We start from the raw sequence: 19928 nt of genomic DNA, 5'->3' as shown, positions 1-19928 counted from the left end.
CACACTTGAGAAACAGACAATAGGCAAAGCGTCCAAAAGGTGGAGACAATCCAAACATCCATCAGTGGACGAACACATAAAAGATATGGTCCATCCACACAGTGGAATACTATGCAGCCATAAAAAGGGATGAAAGCTCATGACTGATCTCAAAGACTTTATGCTGAGTGAAAGAGGCCAGATGCAAAAGGCCATATCGCGTGCGATTCTATTTATACGAAACATCCAGAACAGGCAAATCCATAGACAGAAAGTAGATTAGTGATTGCCAGGGACTGAGGGAGGGAGAATGAGGAGTGACCGCTAACGGGTACTGAGTGATAAAAACGTTTCAAAACTGACTCTGGTGATGGTTGCACAATGCTGTGAATACAGTAAAGACTACTGAATTGCACACTTCCGTGGGTGAACTGTACGGTGTGTGAATTACATCTCAAAAAAGCTTTTATTAGAAAAAGAGCCAATGTGTCATCTGTCTCGGTACAAGAGGATGGTAGCTGAGGAGCTGCTTCCCCACCTGCCACCCCATCAGTCTTTAGACACAAGGAATAGTAATGACTCTCTGAGCAAGAGGCTGGTACAAGGTCGGACTGAGGAGTTCAAGGATGCCACCTGACCTGGTTGGGGGGGCCACTGGTGGAATGTTGGGGCATTATGGGGCAAATACTTACAGCTCAAAGCTGTAAGCTACTTGGATGACTTGTTCCCCATTAGAGACACGGTGTAAAAGGAGAGGTGAGCTTTTCTCTTGGGGCACAAGACAAATAATGATGCTAATGATGATGGATATGAATATGATGACACAGTGTGATAGCAGTTAGCTTGGGATGCGCCCTCACGGGATCTTCATAGCCATCCTATGAGGTGGGAACCATGATCATGCCCAAGTGAGGCTCAGCCCCTGGTTGTGCCGTGGGTCTGAAGCAGGATCATGGGGCGGAGACTTCCTGAGAGGTGAGGGGGGGCTCAGAGTGGATCACTCAACTTGGCAAAATGGGTGCAGTAGGGACCAAGACGAGAGAAACTTGGTGGCATGACGGGGACTGATGTGGACCGAGCGGGTTAAGCAGGGGGTGTGGTGTATGAAGTGGTGCTGCAGGGAGGGACACCTCCTTGTTTTTCTGTGCTGCGTGTTTGGGGAAGGGGGCAGGTTGGGAAGCTTATTCTCCCGTCAGTCTTTTGATAATGTGTCACCTCCTCAGAGCTTGGGGTGACCTTCTCCTCCAGCTTGGGGTAACCTGCCACCTCTACTTTGATCTTGTCCAGACCTGAGGCCCCTGCTGACCTGGGCTGTGTTTTAGATAGCGGGCATCCTGTGAACCCAACATCTGGCCACATCTGTGTACCTACAGAGAATGTGGACATAAAAATCCGTTAACTTTAAAATGAGCTTTAATTTGTTTTCCTTAAGTGCATTTATCGATGTAAACAGAGCATGTTAAGAGATACCAAGGGGAGAGCAGACAATTGCTGGTATGTTGGTTTTAATTCAAAAACAAAGAAAAAGAAAGGCTCCCTGGTGACACCCCCCTGACCTGGTTACCTGGTCCCGACCGCAGTCTCTACGGGAAGGTAGAGATGTCAAAACAGAACTGAGCAATGGCAGTTAAAAACCCACCCAGACTGCTCTGCAGTCGGGCCCCGCAGGCCACCCCACGCTCAGCCACGTCCAAGAGGTTGGGGGGGGGGGTGCGTGTGTTCCCGATCACCTGGGTCTGCTGTTGGAAATCAAGGAGAGAATCACCTCCTGATACTACAGATCTGGAAAAATAAAAATCTCTAGAAAAGAACGTCCGATTTGGAGACAGCGGGAGGACGAAGAGTAGGTGCCCCGATCGAGGGTGGGCCATGTGTGACTGCATTTTGGGGTCACCGTGGCATGCACGGAGACCCCTCAGTGCTCAGGTGGGGACTGTGGAGGGACCTACTGGCCATGCCCAAGGCCTGGCTGGACCACGGGACCAAACCTGGCTGTAAACAGGAAAGGCCACTCTATGCTTCTTTCTTCAGGATTTCCTTAATTTGTGCTTCCCTTTGGTTTGACAGTTAACATGGGGGTGAGGGGGTGGAGCCGGGGGGGGGCGGGGAGTAGATAACGGTTTCTGTCACTTGTCCAAAAACTGAGAGAAGAGGTGAAAGCGGGTGTTGGATTTGTTGGGCAGACGCTTCCCGGGCCTGATGTGAGTTGCCTCGCTCAGGGTGCAGAGACGGGCTCCCCTGGAGCTATCACTGGCCTTTGGGGGCCTCGCTTCTGCCGCGGGGGACATGCACGGGCTTTCCGGCGGGGCTCTAGCTATGTCGAGGCCCAGAGATGGAGGCCTGCCGTGTGGGCTGCTACTGACGGCCGTGCCGCGGCTCCACCTCTCTCTCTAGCTTTACACGGTGCGTGGACCCATTCAGTGGACGTCGCAGGAAAGGTAGCAGATTCTTAACTTCTTCCATCTCCAGAGTTGAAAAAGATCAGTTACCAAAATAAACAATTTCTCGATTGTGTTCTGGTGGCCACGGGCCCGGGGGCCGCGGCGTGGCGGGGAGTGGTGGGGGGGAGGGCCCCGGCTGAGTGAGGGGCTCACTCAGGACAGGCACAGTCAGCTCGGCTGAGCGAGGCTCAGGGTAAGGCGGCGTTCCTCACAGAAGAACACATCGGAAAAAGCTGCTCCTCTTCTGCTGGTCCGGTGTGATTTTGACTCCCTGGTTGCTCCCCTGGGGGCTGTTGCCTTCCTGAAATCACAAGAGGTTTTCTGAGGTTACGGCTGAGCAACGTGAGCTCTATGTCTCTTAACCAACCAGCCAGTCAACTGATGAACTAACCAACCAACCACCAGCCTATGTATCCATCTGTCACCTTCCAACCAACCATCCATCACCCATCCATCCCCTTCCAACCAACCATCCACCCATTCATCCAACTGTCGCCTCCAACTAACAATTCATCTTTCACAAACCCATAGATCTGCTTTTTATCTATTACCCATCACTCCTTCCAACAATTCATACCTTTAATCACTCATTCACGTACCTAACCACCCCTTTCCATTCACCCTCTCAACATCTTTCCAACCACTTATTTACCCATCTCACTCTCTTCTTTCCCTATTTCCTTCTTTCCATTCACCCACCCCTCCCTCCTTCCCATCCATCTACCCATCTGTGCTGAGCACCTATCAGTGAGGCAGCTGAGGGCAGCAGAAAGGTACTCTCTCTTGGGATTTGGAGTGGCTGGGTTCAAGGTCCCAGTGCCACTCACTCACCCGGCTGGTCTCCCTGCCCCTGTGCCAAGGCTCTGGCTCCCCACCTTTCCCCACAGTTCACCCTCCACCCTGCTGCAGGTGAGGTAAGCCCTAAACTCAAGCCCTGTTGAAAATCCATCAGTGCTGTCGCCCGGCATCTGAAGCCTCTGTTCTGATCCCTGCCTACCCTGGGAACTGAAATCCTATTTTCTCTCACATCACCATGTTTGGAAAGGTTCAGCCCTGTTTCTTTGACTAATTCCTTCTCATCTTTCAGCTCTCAGATAAAACCTGAATTTATTCAACAGTAACTGCTGAATGCCTACACGGTGCCAAATTTACACAATGTCCTATGTCAATTACATTAAAAAAAAAAAAAGACTGATAGAAGTGGTATGGGGTTGCAACTCTGAACATAAACAAAGGTGGTAGGAAATGAATAGAATTTAACTGTTGGTGATTTGCAACTTAGTTAAGAAAAAAAGAGACACTGCAAGGATTACGGTGAACATCAGCACTTCACAGTCTATGCCTTGGACGGATACGGCACATTCTGGAGGCCGTCAACAGGCCGGTATCAATAGCACAGGCAAAGTGCTGCCGTGAGGCTCCGTGTAACTCCCGGTGGGCATGAGTGAGTCAGTAGGATCGTTAAAAATCAAAATTTTACTGTTCTATTGAAGAGGAAAGAATTCTAAGAAAATTACAATTGTAAGAAAATCTTTCTAAAAGTACAGTGGTTTTACACAGACTCTTTTCTGTTTTGGCTAAATAGCTGCTACTAAATTGATCGTGTGCCTTGCAATTCAATTCACAGCATCTTAGAATTATGAAAATGACACTCATTTTAAGTCAGCTGTGAACTACTTGAATGGCGTTTTGTATAGTGTGAGCAGTCCTATATGCACAGACATAGAACAGGTCACAAATAGAGTGCTTTATGCTCTCGTATCAGACAACAGGGAGCATCACTTGGCAGGAAGAGTGGTCACTGGAACAGAGGCTTTGGAGTAAGACTCATGACAGCATTTAGCCGCTAACGTGCCCAAAATATAGTTCAGCGTTCAGACCCTACCAAGAAAGCACTAGTTATGCTGAATGCTGGGGACTGTGAAACTGCTCATGTGGTAAACAGAAAAGCTAGAAATGAATGAAAGGGTGGATGCGGAGGGATTCAGGCAGGACCTCCTGGAGGCCTCAGGGCCCCGGCACCCACTGAAGGTTGTCACAACCTGCAGAATCTGGGGCTGGAAGGAAGAAAAAGGCTATCGACCTGCTGGACTCATCAGGATGGAAAGCTGGCAGCTGTCAGACACGAGCCTGGCTTGGGGGCCTTGTTACGGGGTGGACCGTGGTTCTGGGCCTGCCTGGGGGGCTTTTCTGCAGGAGGCCCTCTACCTTCGTGCATGCTTGGCTCCCAAGAGGGACGGAAAGGGTCCGGTGTCCCCAGCTAGCTTGTGTGCTTAGTGAGCAGCGCCTGGTACTGAGCAGCTCTGGGCCACGGAGGAAAGATCAAGTTGAGAGGCATGTTCAGGGTGGATGTCCCCACCACACCCGATAACTCTACCCCCCTTCCTAGAGATGCCCTACTAGGTGCACCTGGGCCCTAAGAAGCAGGATCTGCCCGGGGATGCATCACACCACTGAGAGCGATGCCAGCCAGCTCCACAGGGATGCATGTGGGGATCCGGGGAGGACACACACTCACCAATTTTTTATCCATTTTTGCTTTGATGTCTCTGGCGAGAGTGAAAAATGCCTGTGGAATAAGCACGTAGTTAGTAGCCCAGGAGTGGGAAGCAGGCGGGGGGCCTGCTGGTTCCTAGACGCTGCCACACAGAGGGTGTGGCTCAACAGCAGGGCCAGGGTGGGGAACAGTGTTAGGACAGAGACCTGGGCATGGGTCTCACCTGTTCAGCCCCACCTCCTGCCCCTACAGGGATACCCCCACCCACCTGGACCACTTCCCCTAAACCAATGACTCTGGAAGGTGGGATCACCCTTGGCTGGTCAGAGAGGAAGCTGAGGCTTGGAGGGGGGGTGCCCCAGTGACTTGTCTCAAGGCACTCAGTGGCTGACTGACTGATCGAGCTCTCCGTCCCTGACCCCTGTGCTCTATCTGCCCATTTTGCCTCGCTTCTAACAGTCAGGGGCAGGGCAGAAAGACAAGTGGCTCCTTGGCCAAACGAGCTTCATTCTGGGTCCTCGCCCAGTAAGAAGGCCTGGTAGGTAGGGTGAAAGGTTCATCTTTCAAGGGTTGGCGAAGGCCTGACCCCAGGCTGCTGCCTCTGTCACAGGCTCCTGACCGTTTCTTCCCTTCCCCGACCTGGACAACACTTATAAACCCCACTCTGGCACCAACCCTACTCCGGGCCTCATACAGAGATGAGCTGGCCTCAGCACTTGCAGTCGAGGGGCTCCTGGTTCGGCGAGAAGCAGAGTCTTAGCAAACACCCATGTGACGTGGAAAGTTCTGTCGCGGAGGGTATCTCGGGGTGCTGCGGATGCCTAAAGTGGGCCTCGGGCCTGGGGAACGGCAGAGGCCTCCTTGGGAAGGGGCCACATGGGCTGGTCCCTGATGGGAAGGTGGGGGCGTAGGGACTGTAGCAAAGGCCTGGAGGAAGGTGAGGCACAGGCGGCCAGGGACGGAGAGTGGTGGGCGAGGCCTGAGCTGTGGGCGGCACACACTGGCTGGGGCCAGCTAGGGAGGGCCTTCTGTGCCTCGCGCAGGGGCTGAGGCTGGGAGTGGCGTGGAAGATCCATTTTGGAAAGATCACGGGAGTGGCGGTAAGGAGGAGAAGGCAGGTGAGCTGCAGGGCTGGCACTGCTGGTGGACAGTAGAAGGAGGCCTGGGCCAAGGCTCAGTCAGGGTGCCCTACTCTGTATGGGCTTGTGACCCTGTTTGTGCGGGTGGTGTGAACGAAAGCACAAACCCGGAGGCAGGCCTGGGCGCCAGCCAGCGCAGAGACTCTCTGAGCCTCGGTTTCCCCACCTGCAAAACTGCGCCTGCTCCCCAGGGCTGTGTGAGAGCCAGTGAGATCATGTCCTAGGTGCCCAGCTGGGGCTGGCACCTGCTGATGTCAGAACATGGGGACGGTTCCCCCAGGCCCCCTGGGCCTTGCAAGAGGCCTGGCACACAGTGCTGCCCAAGAAGTGCCTCTCAGCCGTCTGTCCAAGAGGCAGCCGAAGCTGTGACCAGTCCCTGCGACAGAGCCTCCCTGGAGGGTGAGGCCCGATCCTTAGCCCTAATGGGCCGGCGCTGTGGGCCCGGGACTCACGTTCTCCACGTTGATGTTGGCCTTCGCGCTGGTCTCCATAAACTTGATTCCATAGTCCAGGGCCAGCTGCGAGGGAGGGAGATAAACATGCAACATCAGCGACCAGGTACCCAGACCTCTGCACAGTGCCCTGAGGGGGGCCGAGACAGACAGACAGAGTGGGGTCTGCTCCCTCAAGCCACCAGTGGAGAGCAGGTGGTGAATGTCCATGGCAGGAGGGTAGAGGGGGCCTGGCTCAAACCATGGCTCTGTTCTCCGCCCGCTGTGGCCTCGACGGGCCCCACGAGACGCTGTGCGGAAGCAAGCAGAGCACACCCAGAAGCCCTCGCTGCTTTCGGTCTTTAGCCTGAAGGCCGGCTGGGCGTGTGCTTTCCACCTTCCCTTCCCATGGCATGTGCCCCACTTGGACAACCGACTCATCTGCGTGCCCAGCCAAGCCCTGCATCCCAGAAGATGGGTCATCTTATGCTCAAAAAGATTGTTAAGGGAGTCTCCCCAAAAGCCCAGCCTCACCATCAGTGAGCAATCGGGAGGTCCTCTGGGGCAGGGCAGGGCTGGCCTCCATGCAGGGAACCCCAGACGCTGAGGTCCCTCTGTCCCGAGGTGTCTGGCAGTGCCAGGCCCAAGCCGGCCACCATGCCTACCTTTTCTCCCCGTTCCTTGGAAACTTGTCTCTTGTCGTTCACGTCGCACTTGTTCCCAAGTATCATCTTTTCGACGTCTGCAGAGGCGTGCTGGAGGGGAGGGGCAGATGGTGGAGGTGAGAGGTAAGGTCAGACCGGACTACCAACCAACTGGTAGCCCACCCCCCAAGATCAGAGTGATGGTGTCAGGACTGCTAGGCACACCCTGCACAGATGACAAACTGAAGCTCAGAGAGGCTGAGAGGCCTGTCCTATGTCCCTGAGCCAGTGCCAGGACAGAGTTCAGGGTTCTGGCTGCCACCCTGACCAAGCGCACGCCTTCTGGCTGCCAAGGACAGCTTCTCTACGGGCCACGCCAACTAGGCTACCACGGCTGTCCTCGGACTCCCGGCCAGGTCTGGCCTATGGGAGGCAAGTGGGGCTGGGGTATTGACCTCTGCTCGCCTCCCTCCTTCCCCGGCTCCTCTGCTGGCGACCCCAGCTGCTGTCCTGGGACCTTCTGCCCTGCTCCAGCGCCCCTGTTCTGGGCTCCAGAAACAGGCTGTGCCGGGGGTGGGCGCAGACCTCGGCCGCCACCAGCCCTTTGTGCCCTGGCGTTCCCTTAACTCTGCCTTCACGCCTGGAAACGGTCCCTTCCTCCAACCTGCCCCCACATTCCAACCCAGTGGGCCTCGCTTCCTGAAAGACTGGACCATCAGAAAGGCCCTTCTTGCTGTAGCGCAGATCTGGTCTCAGGGAAACGCGCTCCTCTCTGCTCCCTAACTTTCTACTAACTGGAAGGCTCTCTCGCCTACCGGCCGGAACACAAAAGTTCCACAGAGACCAGTGTGAGGACCCCCTCCTCAGGCCAGGTGCAGCCTCCTGCCAGGAAATAATGAGGTCATCAGGAGGTGGCCCGGTGCAACTGCTCATAGGTGCCGGCTGGCATGTGACCTTCTGCCGTGTCTTCATGAACCCCACCTGGTGAGTCATCACAAGCCACAAGCACCTTGTCCAGGGAGGCTCTGAGGGTGAGGGTAAGCTCTGTGGAGAGCGGGGAGGTGACGACACTGGCTTTGGGACAGGGAGGCGGCGCTGGCCGCCTTCTCTTCCCTCGGGGTTCAAGGTCTCCTTCCACAGGCAGCTGCCGCTGCTGGCCTGAGCATGGGCACACAGAGCTCATACCAGCTCAAACCCTGCTCCGCTGCAGTTCAAAGTCCAACCTGACACATGCCCTCACCACACCCACCAGATACAAAGGTCATGCCGACTCTAGAACCTTCCTTCTCTAGAAAGCACCAAATGCTCACAGTGACTGGATATCCTTCTTCCTTCACCTCGATATTGCCCAAACCCGACAGCCCGGCTGGGGAAATGGGCTCTCAGGGTTGCTCTGTGATGAGGCCGGGCCAGCGTGTTCTCCAGGGTTGACTGCGTGGGTTCCCGTCTCCCTGACTGTTCCCAGCGAGTTACTTCTAGGTGCCTCTGGGCTCAGTGATCTCATGTGTAAACCAGGAAGCTCCAGGGTGAGGGCTGAGGAGAGGATGCGTGGGAGGTTCCTGTGCATGGGAGGGGTCCCCAAGCCTTACCTCCTCAATGTTCCGAATCCAGTTCCGGATGTTGTCGAAGGACTTCTCGTTGGTGATGTCATAGACCAGCATGATGCCCTAATAAGCAGAGGGAGACAGAGTCACGCGCTCTGGACAAGCCGCAAGCCCTCTGAGGGGGAGGCCCCAGCAAGGTGGGCAGCAGGGACCCCGACAGGACACCATCCCCGGGGCCCTTCCTTCTGCTGGGCTCCACCACTAGCCTCTCTCTGGTGTCCCAGGCTCCAGTCCCCTGCTCCTCGGCCACTGATGTGACCCTTCACCCCGCAGACCAGACCCTACCATACCTGTGCTTACAAAGGAGCCCTGCTGTTTCCCCACTACTGGCAGGATAAGTACGGCCCGTGTGTCTCGGCATCCAGCGAGGTCCCAGTGGCCAACCTCTCAGCCTCGCATCCTGCAGCCCCCTGCTCTGCAGGCTGTATTCCATGGCCCTGATGCCCACCGGGCTCCCCCTCTTGCCAACCCTTGGCTATGCTCAGCCTCTTCCACACCCTCACTCGCCCCCCACCCTGCCCTGAGTCATCTCCTGGGCTCAGCCAGGGCCGCCTCCACTGGTCGCCCCAGCTTCACCCCTCATCTGGTGCCTACCATGAGCCAGGTACTGCAACTGGGTCTCCCTGAGCCTCACAGGCTTGGGTCGGGTGGTCCCACTGTCTGCACTGTGAGAATGGGGAACCTGAGGCTGGGGGGTGGGGGGCTAGGTCCCTGTCCCCAGTCACACGACAGAGAGTAAAGGACACAACTGGGGTCTAAGCCTGGGGGGACAGACCCTAATGCCCACGTGCCTTCCAACAACCCCACCGGAGTCGGGGCTGGCTTCAAGCACTGGGGCAGGCAGTGCTGAGGCCTCTGTGATTCCATAACCAATGCGTGAGCAGCTGGGAGACGGTACCTGGGTTCTGAAATAGCTGCAAAGTGAACCCACCTCTGCTTGAGCCCACAATCTTGCCACTGCCGAGGAGAAAGGCAAATATCCCCACTTGATAAAAGGGGAAACTGAGGTGCAGAAAGAGGTGACCTCTAAGATTCTAGCCCAGCTCTAAAGGAGCTGATGACACTGGCTCCCATTAGGAATCTCCCTGGGTCCTCATCAGGATCAAGCAACGCTCAGGGCCACCCTGCGACAGTCCCCGTGTTGCCCTGGACATCCTCGCAGGGCACGCGTGGTGAGCCAGCCTGCAGCAATACTATCGCCAGCCCCGGTGCGGCTCAGCCCCGGGGTTCCAAGGCCCCAGCTGTCCTGCCCAGGCCCGGCTCACTCCATTCCTTCACTCTACCTGCTCCAAGGGCCTAGCCCTCCATCCACAAGCTCTGGTGCTGGCCAAGACGTCTCTGAGGCTGCCTGAATTTGCAGAGTAAGAACCCGGGCCCTGTGTGCTGGGCAGATAACCGCAGGGGTGAGGGTGTGTGACAAAACCACACAGACAGGGCAAGCGAGCCACTGCAATTCCAAATCCCCGCTGTGACCTTGGGGATACGCACAGTGGCCTTAGAGCCTGCTACAGCCACAATCCCTCAAAAATGCCATCTGGGAACCCTCACTCAGTGGTCTCTTGGGGAGACTGAATAGAGACTGCTGACGGGAGGACCTGGAGGAGTTTTAGTGGCCGTGATGTGTGACATGCTCCAGCCAAAGCCAGAGTGAATAAAGACACTGGTGGATGGACTCTGTGAGTCGAGCATCACTGGGGCCTCCGCGCAGCAGCTGGCCTCCCACTGTCAGGGGCAAGAAATGCCACAGGGCTCTGAGGGCTTTTTGCCCCTTTATCCAGGGACCGGCCCTTTTGACGGCCCAGGATTCTGCCACCACCGCCACTAGGCTGGCACCATGTATGCAAGATTCCAAGGTCCCAGATTTTTACCTCTGCGGTGTCGGGGGCAGTGAATAGAGCTCTCTATCAGGAAAGAGCAGAAGTCCCTGGAAAACATAGTGTCACCCTATTCCAGGTTCTCCGTGAAGCTCCCCTCGGGGCTCCAAGTGACCATTTTCCTGGCCCCAGTCTGGGCACAGCTCCCCATATCTGTTTGCAAGCTCACAAAAAGACACCAGACACCCGATGCTCCCCAAATCTGGGACCCAAGGGTCCACTGCCACAAGGACAAAGGTGATGACGGGGTTGCAACATTGCCAATGTTCTCTGTGCTGTCCTACATGGTCTCCACTGGCTGCACATGGCTCCGGGGCACCTGAAATGCAGCCAGTGCGACCGAGGGGCTGGATGTCCTACTTTTACTGGTTTAGATTCAAATAGCCACACACAGCCAGAGGCTTCTGTACAGGTTAGCGCAGGTCTAGGAGAATACAATCATCTTGGGGCTGGACAAGGTCTTACAGATGGCTCAGTCCAGCCTCGTCAGGGGCTGGCTGAGATGTGGGGGCTGGAAAGGGCCAGCCACTACCAGCCCAGACATTTACCCTCTGCGTGAATTTAAGCAGGGCCTGGAATGGTGCCAAGCCTCAGCCTCCTCATCTGTAAAATGGGGATGATATGGCACCCACACTCAGGGCTTTATGGCCAAGACCTGGGGCCACTGCCTGCTGGAGGGAAGGGCTTGGTGAATGGGGCAGGGGGTGCTATTTCTACCCAGAGAGGGATGGGGCCTACCTGAGGCCATACATCAGAATGGTATGCAGAAGCTCCCCCAGGACCCCAGTGCCCCAAGGCCCCCCGCCCCACCAGAGCAAAGCAAGGTGAGGGGAAAATTAGTAAATTAATTTTAATGAGGAGCACTAAGGTTGCAACCCACATGATTGAGTTTCTATTATGTTCAGACGCTGTGTGGGATGCTCTAAATACTTAATGCCTCTATTCATTTCTGCTATCCGTCAGTATTTCCTGAGCTCCTACCGCATATTCAGCATGGTCCCAGGCACCGTGCATGTGGCAGGGACCAAGAGGTGGCCCAGCCCTCCTGGAGCTTATGGCCTAGTGGAGGAAACGGGTCTAGAGCTGATTGATGGGGTGCATCATGGAAAGGATGGAGTGCAGTGGGAGCTGGAAATGGGGAGCTGGCCATCTATCCTCACAGCTGCCTGGAGCATACTCCTGTTCTCTGTTCCACTTTCCAAGTAAGGACACCAAGCTCAGAGGGTGACCCAGGGGGCTGAAAAAGGTCCTGAGGATCTGCCTCCCACTCCCCGTGGCCCCTAAGCACCCTGCTCTGTCTACCCCTCGCAGGTGCATGACCAGCTCAGGGCTCTCGAGGACAGGACCCTGGCCCAATCCAGGTTGCCCTCTGCATCTAGTTCTGGCCTGGCCTGGAGAAGGTGCTCGGTAAAAATATTTGAGGGATGGGCCTCCCTGGTGGCGCAGTGGTTGAGAGTCCGCCTGCTGATGCAGGGGACACGGGTTCGTGCTCCGGTCTGGGAAGATCCCACATGCCGCGGAGCGGCTGGGCCCGTGAGCCATGGCCGCTGAGCCTGTGCGTCCGGAGCCTGTGCTCCGCAACGGGAGAAGCCACAACAGTGAGAGGCCTGCGTACCGCAAAAAAAAAAAAAAATTGAGGGATGGGCTTCCCTGGTGGCGCAGTGGTTATAAGAATCCACCTGCCAGTGCAGGGGACACGGGTTCAAGCCCTGGTCTGGGGAGATCCCACATGCTGCAGAGCAACTAAGCCTGTGTGCCACAACTACTGAGCCTGCACTCTAGAGCCCAAGAGCCACAACTACTGAAGCCCATGCACCTAGAGCCTGTGCTCAGCAAGAGAAGCCACCACAGTGAGAAGTCTGCACACCACAACGAAGAGTAGCCCCTGCTCACCACAACTAGAGAAAGCCCATGCGCAGCAACAAAGACCCAACATAGCCAAAAATAAATAAATAAAATAAATAAATTTATATTAAAAAAAATTTTGAGGGATGATGAACGAGTCTTCCTATCACATGACCCCACCTCAGGCGCAGGCAATGGATGTTAACAGCCAACAGCCCTGAGCAAGTCAGCTCCTGGATGATCTTTTAAGTTTTCAGCAGCAAGTTCCACAGAGGCTGACATGGGCCACGTGAGCGCTCCGAAGTGTTGGGGCACGCTGGCTCTGATTTCTCTGACCTCACCTGGAAGAACCGGCTTCCTGTGTCTTTCTTCATTCCCGGAGAATTAGGTTTCCTTGAACCCTGCATTGTTTCTGGAGCCAGAAGGGGAGGTATGGAGGACGAGGGGGCAGAGGTGGGGCACACAGCCTTTTCCTAAAACTAACCTGGGACCAAGGACCCCTGAGAAGCCAGAGCACGGGCTCCTCAGAAACATCCAGATTTTGGTATCCAAGGCACTGATGTTCATTTTGACTTAAAAAAAAAAAAAAAAGGCAACCCCCCCACGCCAAACCAATCCATACCATGGCGCCTCTGTAGTAGGCCGTTGTGATCGTCCGAAACCGTTCCTGACCAGCTGTGTCCCTAACGATGAGGAGAAAAAGGGATATTAGTGACACAGAAAGAGAACAATCGTCACAGTGAGAATGAGGGGCATTTACCCAGTATGGACGCCCAGCTTTCTCACAGGTCATCTCCTGATTCATCATCCTGCTGTGGGGCAGCCCCCCATTATTACAGAGAAGGAAACTGTGGCTTGGGCAGGTGTCTGATGTCTCCTGGCTGGGGATGTGGCAGTGACTCCTCTGCTACATCTTGTCGTCCTGGGGATTTTCCCCAGAGTTTCTGGGCCACAGAAGAGCCAAGGTTGGATGTTATTATTTGTGAAAACCTGGAGCCTTGTATGTGGAAGAGGCTGGTCACATGGCACGGGAACACAGCCCTTGCTGGTGGGCTGAGCTGGTCGAGCTCAGCGGGGCTTAGGAAGCACTTCCACACTCGCCATCCTGGTGGAGGTCGGGGGAAAGTCCTTCCTCGTGGGTACGGTGGAGATACCTGGGTAACACGCACCCATGCCTAGCCCAGCTCCTGGCATGGAGGGTATTCAGTGTTTGGTTTAAAGGTGACAACTGGTCAGTGGCAGAGCCAGGGCAAGACCACGTCTTCTGTCTCTGGGCCCAGGGCTCCTCCTCTGACCCTGCACCTCCCCCTTTGCAGGGCTCTGCACGTCTGGACTGTACAGACACACCTCATTTGGGGCTAAGTAGACTTTCTGCTGCCAATAGCAGGTGACGTTAGCGGTTATGACCAATTACTTTATGACTGTTCTAGAAGAATTTTAAGAGAGTCATTAACCCCACTGCGACTGCTAAGAGCAGAAGCACGAGGACAGGAGGAAAAGAAATAAAAACTTCTGCTTGCTGGTATAGTGTCACTTTGGACTTGGGCACTGAGACTGCTGGGGAGCCAACGTGTTGTAAATAGAGGAACTTCTACGGCCCTGTAACTTACGAGGCGGCCAGAGACTGGCTGCTGCCGGCGGAGCTCAGTAGGATTGGTTAGGCCACACCCAGATTTCGATTCTGAAGCCAGGTTCAGAGGCGGATACAACTGAAGTCAAGGGGACCTGCTGGGCAGGCGGGGCTGTGTCCAGGCTCTGAGACTTGAGTTGGGGAGACAAGCTGCTGGGAGGGAGGCTTCACAGTCCATCTCACGGCAGCCCTCCCACCCGCAGGCACGTGCCTGGACCGGAAGGACTGAGTCACTCTCCCAAATGTGACTTCTCTCTCCTTTGCTCAGGGTTCGTGCTTCCCTGCAAGTGATGTGGCTGCAGGGTAGGACTCTCCTACCCTCTGACCATCTGAGCCCAGCCTTCCTAGCGCAGTGGGCTGCAGACCAGAGTCACCATCCGTGACGGGGACTCACAAATTCCCTGATTTTACGTAGCATGGGAAGTCAACCCCAGGTGAGCAGAACAGAAACAGGTCTCACTGTTGGGCCTGGCCTCAGCTTATTTTCAGTTCTGGGATTTCAGGTCTCTGTATTAGGAAGTGAGGCCTGGGCGTCCCCAGGAGACAAAAGAGGAAGCGATGTCAGGCCTTCTTCAGCGAGCTGATAGGCTTAGAAGGAAATGCCGGGCTGTGGTATCTTGCTATCCTGGCAGCCTTCACCGCCACCAGGAGGGCTCTCTCCAAGTTCAATGGGAGCAGGTGGCTCTGAAGCCCAGGCCCAGACTGTGCCCACATCGGAACTGGGACTGGTAGCTATGTCCTCAGAAGGGGCTGACACAGACTCTAAGCCCCAGCAGAAAGCAGAGCACCGTTCCTGGGGCCTCTGAAGAAAGTCCGATGTGTCCGGGCTGGGCACAGAGAGATGGAGACCGTGGTCATAGGGAGGGGGGCGGGGCACCAGGGGCTTCGGGCTCAAAGCACTCGCTGGGTGAGGGGCTGATGAAGGAAACGAATCTTACCATATCTGTAGTTTAATTCTCTTGCCATCGAGCTCTATGGTCCTAATTTTAAAGTCAATTCCTGAAAGAAAAGAAAAGAAAAGAAAAGAAAAAAATGCACATCAGTGTCAGTCCATTTCCCAAGCTGTGTCTAGGACGAATGCTGACAACCTGTGCAGGTAACAGCTGTCATGGTTTCTGGAGCACCTGCCGGGCACGTGGGAATCTCTGAATCCCGCAAACAGATGTGGAGGCACCCAGCGAACTTTCTCCTCTCACAGAAGGGGAGGCTGAGGCTCAGAGGGCAGAAAGGAGCTGCACAGAGTGAAGCTGGTGAGGGGCAGAGCTGGCAGGCAAACCCAGGTAGCTCAGGTGCCAAAGCCGTGTTCTCCTCCCTTTCCCGGGAGGCAGCCTCGTGAAGCAGGCTCCACAGCCCTTTTCGGGCCAGAGCCCCACGCTTCCAGCCACCTGCACCCAGCCTTCCAAGCACACGGGACGCTGGGCCCCGAGATGTACCTGATGCAGGTGGGCCTCTAGCATTTACACGTGCTGTTCCTTCTCTGTGGGTGGTCCCTACCCTGCCCGCCTGTCAGCCTGGCAAACTTCTCCTCCTTTAAGACCTGCTGGAAGGTCACCTCCCAAGAAGCCTTCCTGACGCTGCCCTCCTTCTTTCCCGCCCTCTGGCTTTAGTCCCCTTTCCCCAGGACCAGGGTGCTCTCAGCCTCCTTGGCTGCTCTCCAGGCTCCCACCGTTGTCCCCTCAATCCCCTCCCCAGCTTCCAAAACACACACTCAACCACGTCACCAAGCTAAGCTCTGCTCCAAATCTTCCAGTGTGTTCACCAACAGATGAATGAATAAACAAAATGTGGTCTTTCCCTACAGTGGAATATTACTCAGCCAGAAAAAGGGATGAAGCATTGACACATGCTACAACGTGGATGAATCTTGAAAACATAATGCTGAGTGAGAGAAACCAGACGTGAAAGGTCACACAGTATGTAATTCTGTTCATAAGAAATATCCAGAATGGCAAATCCAGAGAGACAGAAAAGAGGTGAGTGGTTGCTGGGGCGTGGATGTGAGTAGATTAATGAGATTGACCAAGGGGTGTGGAGTGTCTTTTTGTCATAATGAAAATGCTCTAGAACTGACTGTGGTGATGGTTGCACAACTCTGTGAATACACCTGAAGCCACTGACTTGTACACTTTAAATGGGTGAGTTGAATTATACGTCAATAAAACTGTTTTGAGGTTTTTTTCGTAATTTTTTTTTTTGGCTGCACCACGTGGCTCGTGGGATCTTAGTTCCCCGACCAGGGATTGAACCTGGGCCACAGCAGTGAAAGCCCGGAATCCTAACCACAAGGTCACCTGGGAATTCCCAACAATAAAACCGTTAAACGGTTAAAAACCTTTCCACCGCCTCTTGGGCCCCAGAATAAAGTGGAAACAGTTGCCTGAGTGCTCCTAACCTGGTCACCTCAGCTTCCTTGGCTCTTGCCCTCCTCTCCGGCCACAATGCCCAAGCGTGTTCCAGCCTCAGGCTTTTACGCTTGCTCCTTCCCCTCCTGGAATGTTCTTTCATTCCATGGCCATCTGGCTCCCCTCTCCCTTCACTCAGGTCTCTGTTCAAGTCACCTCCTCAGGGGAGCCTTCCTAACCATCCTCTCTCCCCTCACCTGCTGCATCTTCTTCACGCACTATCCCTGACGTCGCAGATTTGCGTATTTGCTCCATGCACATGGGAGCAAAACTTGCCAACTGGAATGGCCTGCGTGGAGGGGTAACAGCCAAATCCAGCCTTTGCCCCCAGGAGTTGGTTCTAAATCTCCGCCTGTGAAGCCTTGAGACTGAGGCCTGGCCTGACCCCCTCAGAACACGGCATGGGGATGCTAATTCCATCCCTGCCCGCCTCAGGAGCTGTCCTGGGGACCACAGGGAATATAAGCCTGTATTTGAGTTTTGTCTCCTAGAACATAAGCTCCAGGAGGGCAGGGACTCACACGTCTTATTCATGGTTGCATCTCCATGAATGCATGGCAGGGCCTGAGTACGTATTTACTAGAAGCCGATCATCTCGTCCTGCACAGACACTTTGACTACAGGCTTTGTTACAGTTCTGCTTCCCTCTGATTCATCCCAGTCGTCTCTGCAGCCCCTGCACTGAGGCGGATGCCTGGTGCACAGCAGGCACTGGGGAAAGATGGCTGGATGAAAAAATAAAGTGCAACGGGATCTACGTGGTGCCGCACAGTTTACCAAGTAAGCACTTTCACGTACATCAACCACGTCTCTGAAGGAATGAATGAATGGGGCCCTGAGGAGGAGCTGGGAGCTGAGCCAGGCTGGGGAGAGCCAATGCCAGGAGCCACGGGGCCAAGTTCACACCACAAATGATTGATTGACGGAGCCTATGAGAATAGGCTTCGGCAAAATGTAACCTGGGCAGACAGTGAACAGCCACTTAATCCCTGATCTATACAGAAAATACAGAGATACACTCAGTGCCCATACAGAATCACCTCTATGCATCAGAATGTATTTCAGGACTAAGCCACCCAGTGTTAACTCTTCCTAAAACATACCCCGCTCCTCTCACAGATGCACAGGACATATGAAATCAAGAAGCACTGTTCAGTCCACAGAACCCAAAGCATCACTCTGTTCTATCTTCCTCCTGGGTTTTATTAACACACCAAATTTAATTAGGAAGTGTAAACTTTACGAGGCCTAAGAGTCATGAGGCCATAACTTCAAGGTCAGGGGGAATTAAACTTTCCTAGAAGACAGAGGCCTGCAGGAAGGCTACAAATGTAATGAGAATCCCGGGATGGGAGGGAGGGAACCTGGGTTTGAGTGCCACACCCACCTCCTTAGACGACTTCGCCCAAGTTATGTCCTCATCTGCAAGTGGAGGCTGGCCTCCTCAGAGCCTTAAAGGACTAGACTGGGTTTCCTGGTCAAGAATTAAAAAACAGACAAACCACTCAACCCCTGAATTGATCTCACTAGGAACGTTCTGACTCTGGGAAACTGAGGTCTGGGTTTGAGAGCGAGCCACAGTCTGCCAGGAGTTAATATCACTTCCTGATTGGTGGGGACGCATGGGCTATCCCAAAGTTTGACCTTGGAGTTAGGGAAGGGGAGGAATCAGAAAGACATGTGCCTAGGGGAAGGATGCGGTCACTACAAGAGACATTCTGCTTCCTCTCCATGGTCTCTGGCAGTGGTGACAACCCCCTATTCATTGTATAGTTCTGATCCTCCACAATCCAGGCGATAGCCAAAGCAAAGAACACCACTCCTAAGCTGAAGAAACAGGGCTCGGAGAGGCGAAGTGCTTGTTCAAGGGCAAACAGCAGCTGGAACCCAGGCATGATGATTTCCAGCCCAATTCTCTTTACATCTGGCAGCTAAGTGTCTTGCAAAGTGCAGCTCCTGGAGGATGGCAAGGATGGCATCAGCAGCTAATTGTGGGGTTTAGGAAGATAAGGTACACAGGGGTAAAGCAAAGCCCTTTCCCCAGGTTTTTTCCAGCTCCTGGGCTTGGGGACCATTCTCCTGCTTCCCCACTCCAGAGCAAGACTGCGTAGCTTACAGGCCACTCTGCTTGATGGGTGTTACTTCCAAGTCAAACTCTTCATGTGGGCAATGGCTGTTTTTGTGGTGTGGGAAGAAGTCTGCTCCACTTTTGTGTATGTCAGAACTGGGAAGCAACAAGCCAATTCTGCTCAACCACAATGTGGGCTGGCCCTGCAGGAAAGGCTGTTCTGCGAAGTGACAACCGGTGTCCTGGGCCTAGCGATAGGGAAGTCAGGGCTGTCTGTGGCAGCCGCTGATTTTGGTTTCTCACTGAAGCTTTTATCTGGCACCTCCTCCGGATGACAGGTCCCAGGGCAGGCGGCTGTCACTTGCCATTTCTGTCACCCTCGAGTGAGATGGAAGTCCGCGCAGGAGAAGTGTCTGGACTCCCTCTCACCATTCCTTCCAGAAGAAATTCATTCATGGGGGAAACAGGGTCAGGGAGAGGGGCTCAACCCCTGAACATTCCAGAGGAAAGAGCAGGAGAGGTCTGCGTTGGAGTCCTGGCTTCAAAGTGGATCAGCTGTGCTCGCATCTCTCTGGGATGGTTGAGCCTTGAGTTTTGGGTCAGACACACCCAGGTACAAATACCATCCTTGCCACCTGTAGACCGAGTGACCTTTGGCAAGTCCAGTATCCTCCCTGAGCCTCAAATTCCTCCACTGTGAAACGAACTCATAACAGCACCTGACACAGAGGACTGGAAAGTGTGGTAATGCACATAAAGCGCCTGGCACACAGTAAATGCTCAGTAAGATCAGATGTCACTTGTCACTGTCCTTTCCCCATGGACAACTCTCCGTGCCTCAGTTTCCACTTCTGTAAGACGAGGACCCCAAAGAACTGCTTCAAGGTATGCTGCGAGGACAGAACAAAATGACGGGCGCCAAGACCTCATCCAAGCCATACACTCCTTGAGCAGGCTGAGGGTTGGTGCCTCAGTCTCCCCATCTGCAAAATGGGCACCTGGTGCCCACCCCGCCCATGGCCCGGGAACCGCCAAACGGCGGTGCAGGCGACTGCTCTTTTCCCCTCCAGTTCCCTCGACCCTCTGCTCTTTTCCCCATCCGGCCCGGCCGCTCCCTCAGCCCCAGCCCCTCAGGGGCGCGCCCGGCCCGGGCCTCCCGCGCCCCCGGCCGCTCCCCAGCCCTGCTACCTATGGTGGAGATGAAAGTGGAGTTGAAGGCGTCCTCGGAGAAGCGGAACAGGACACAGGTCTTCCCCACCCCCGAGTCCCCGATCAGCAGCAGCTTGAACAGGTAATCGTAGGTCTTCGCCATATTACACTCTCTCCCCGACAGGAAGTGCTGCCAGCGCCTCGCCACTGGCCCCTGGGCCCGTC

General features: G+C 54.7%; 1 protein-coding gene across 1 annotated transcript; it reads right to left on the bottom strand.

The window, feature by feature from the left end:
- Positions 1-1374: 1374 nt before the first annotated feature.
- RAB8A (RAB8A, member RAS oncogene family) lies at positions 1375-19928 on the bottom strand. The gene is made up of 8 exons (XM_082652143.1): positions 19743-19928; positions 15023-15083; positions 13077-13137; positions 8721-8798; positions 7153-7242; positions 6509-6574; positions 4939-4989; positions 1375-2721 (listed from the first exon to the last, which is right to left on the bottom strand). Exons 1-8 carry the CDS (start codon positions 19864-19866, stop codon positions 2629-2631), a joined length of 624 nt encoding a protein of 207 aa, XP_082508269.1. The 5' UTR covers positions 19867-19928; the 3' UTR covers positions 1375-2628.

This window comes from Grampus griseus, assembly GCF_964374135.1.
Source record: "Grampus griseus genome assembly, chromosome: 3".
NCBI lineage: Eukaryota > Metazoa > Chordata > Mammalia > Artiodactyla > Delphinidae > Grampus > Grampus griseus.
The sequence above is the reverse complement of the archived record's forward strand: the minus strand, read 5'-3'. Positions and strand labels throughout refer to the sequence as shown.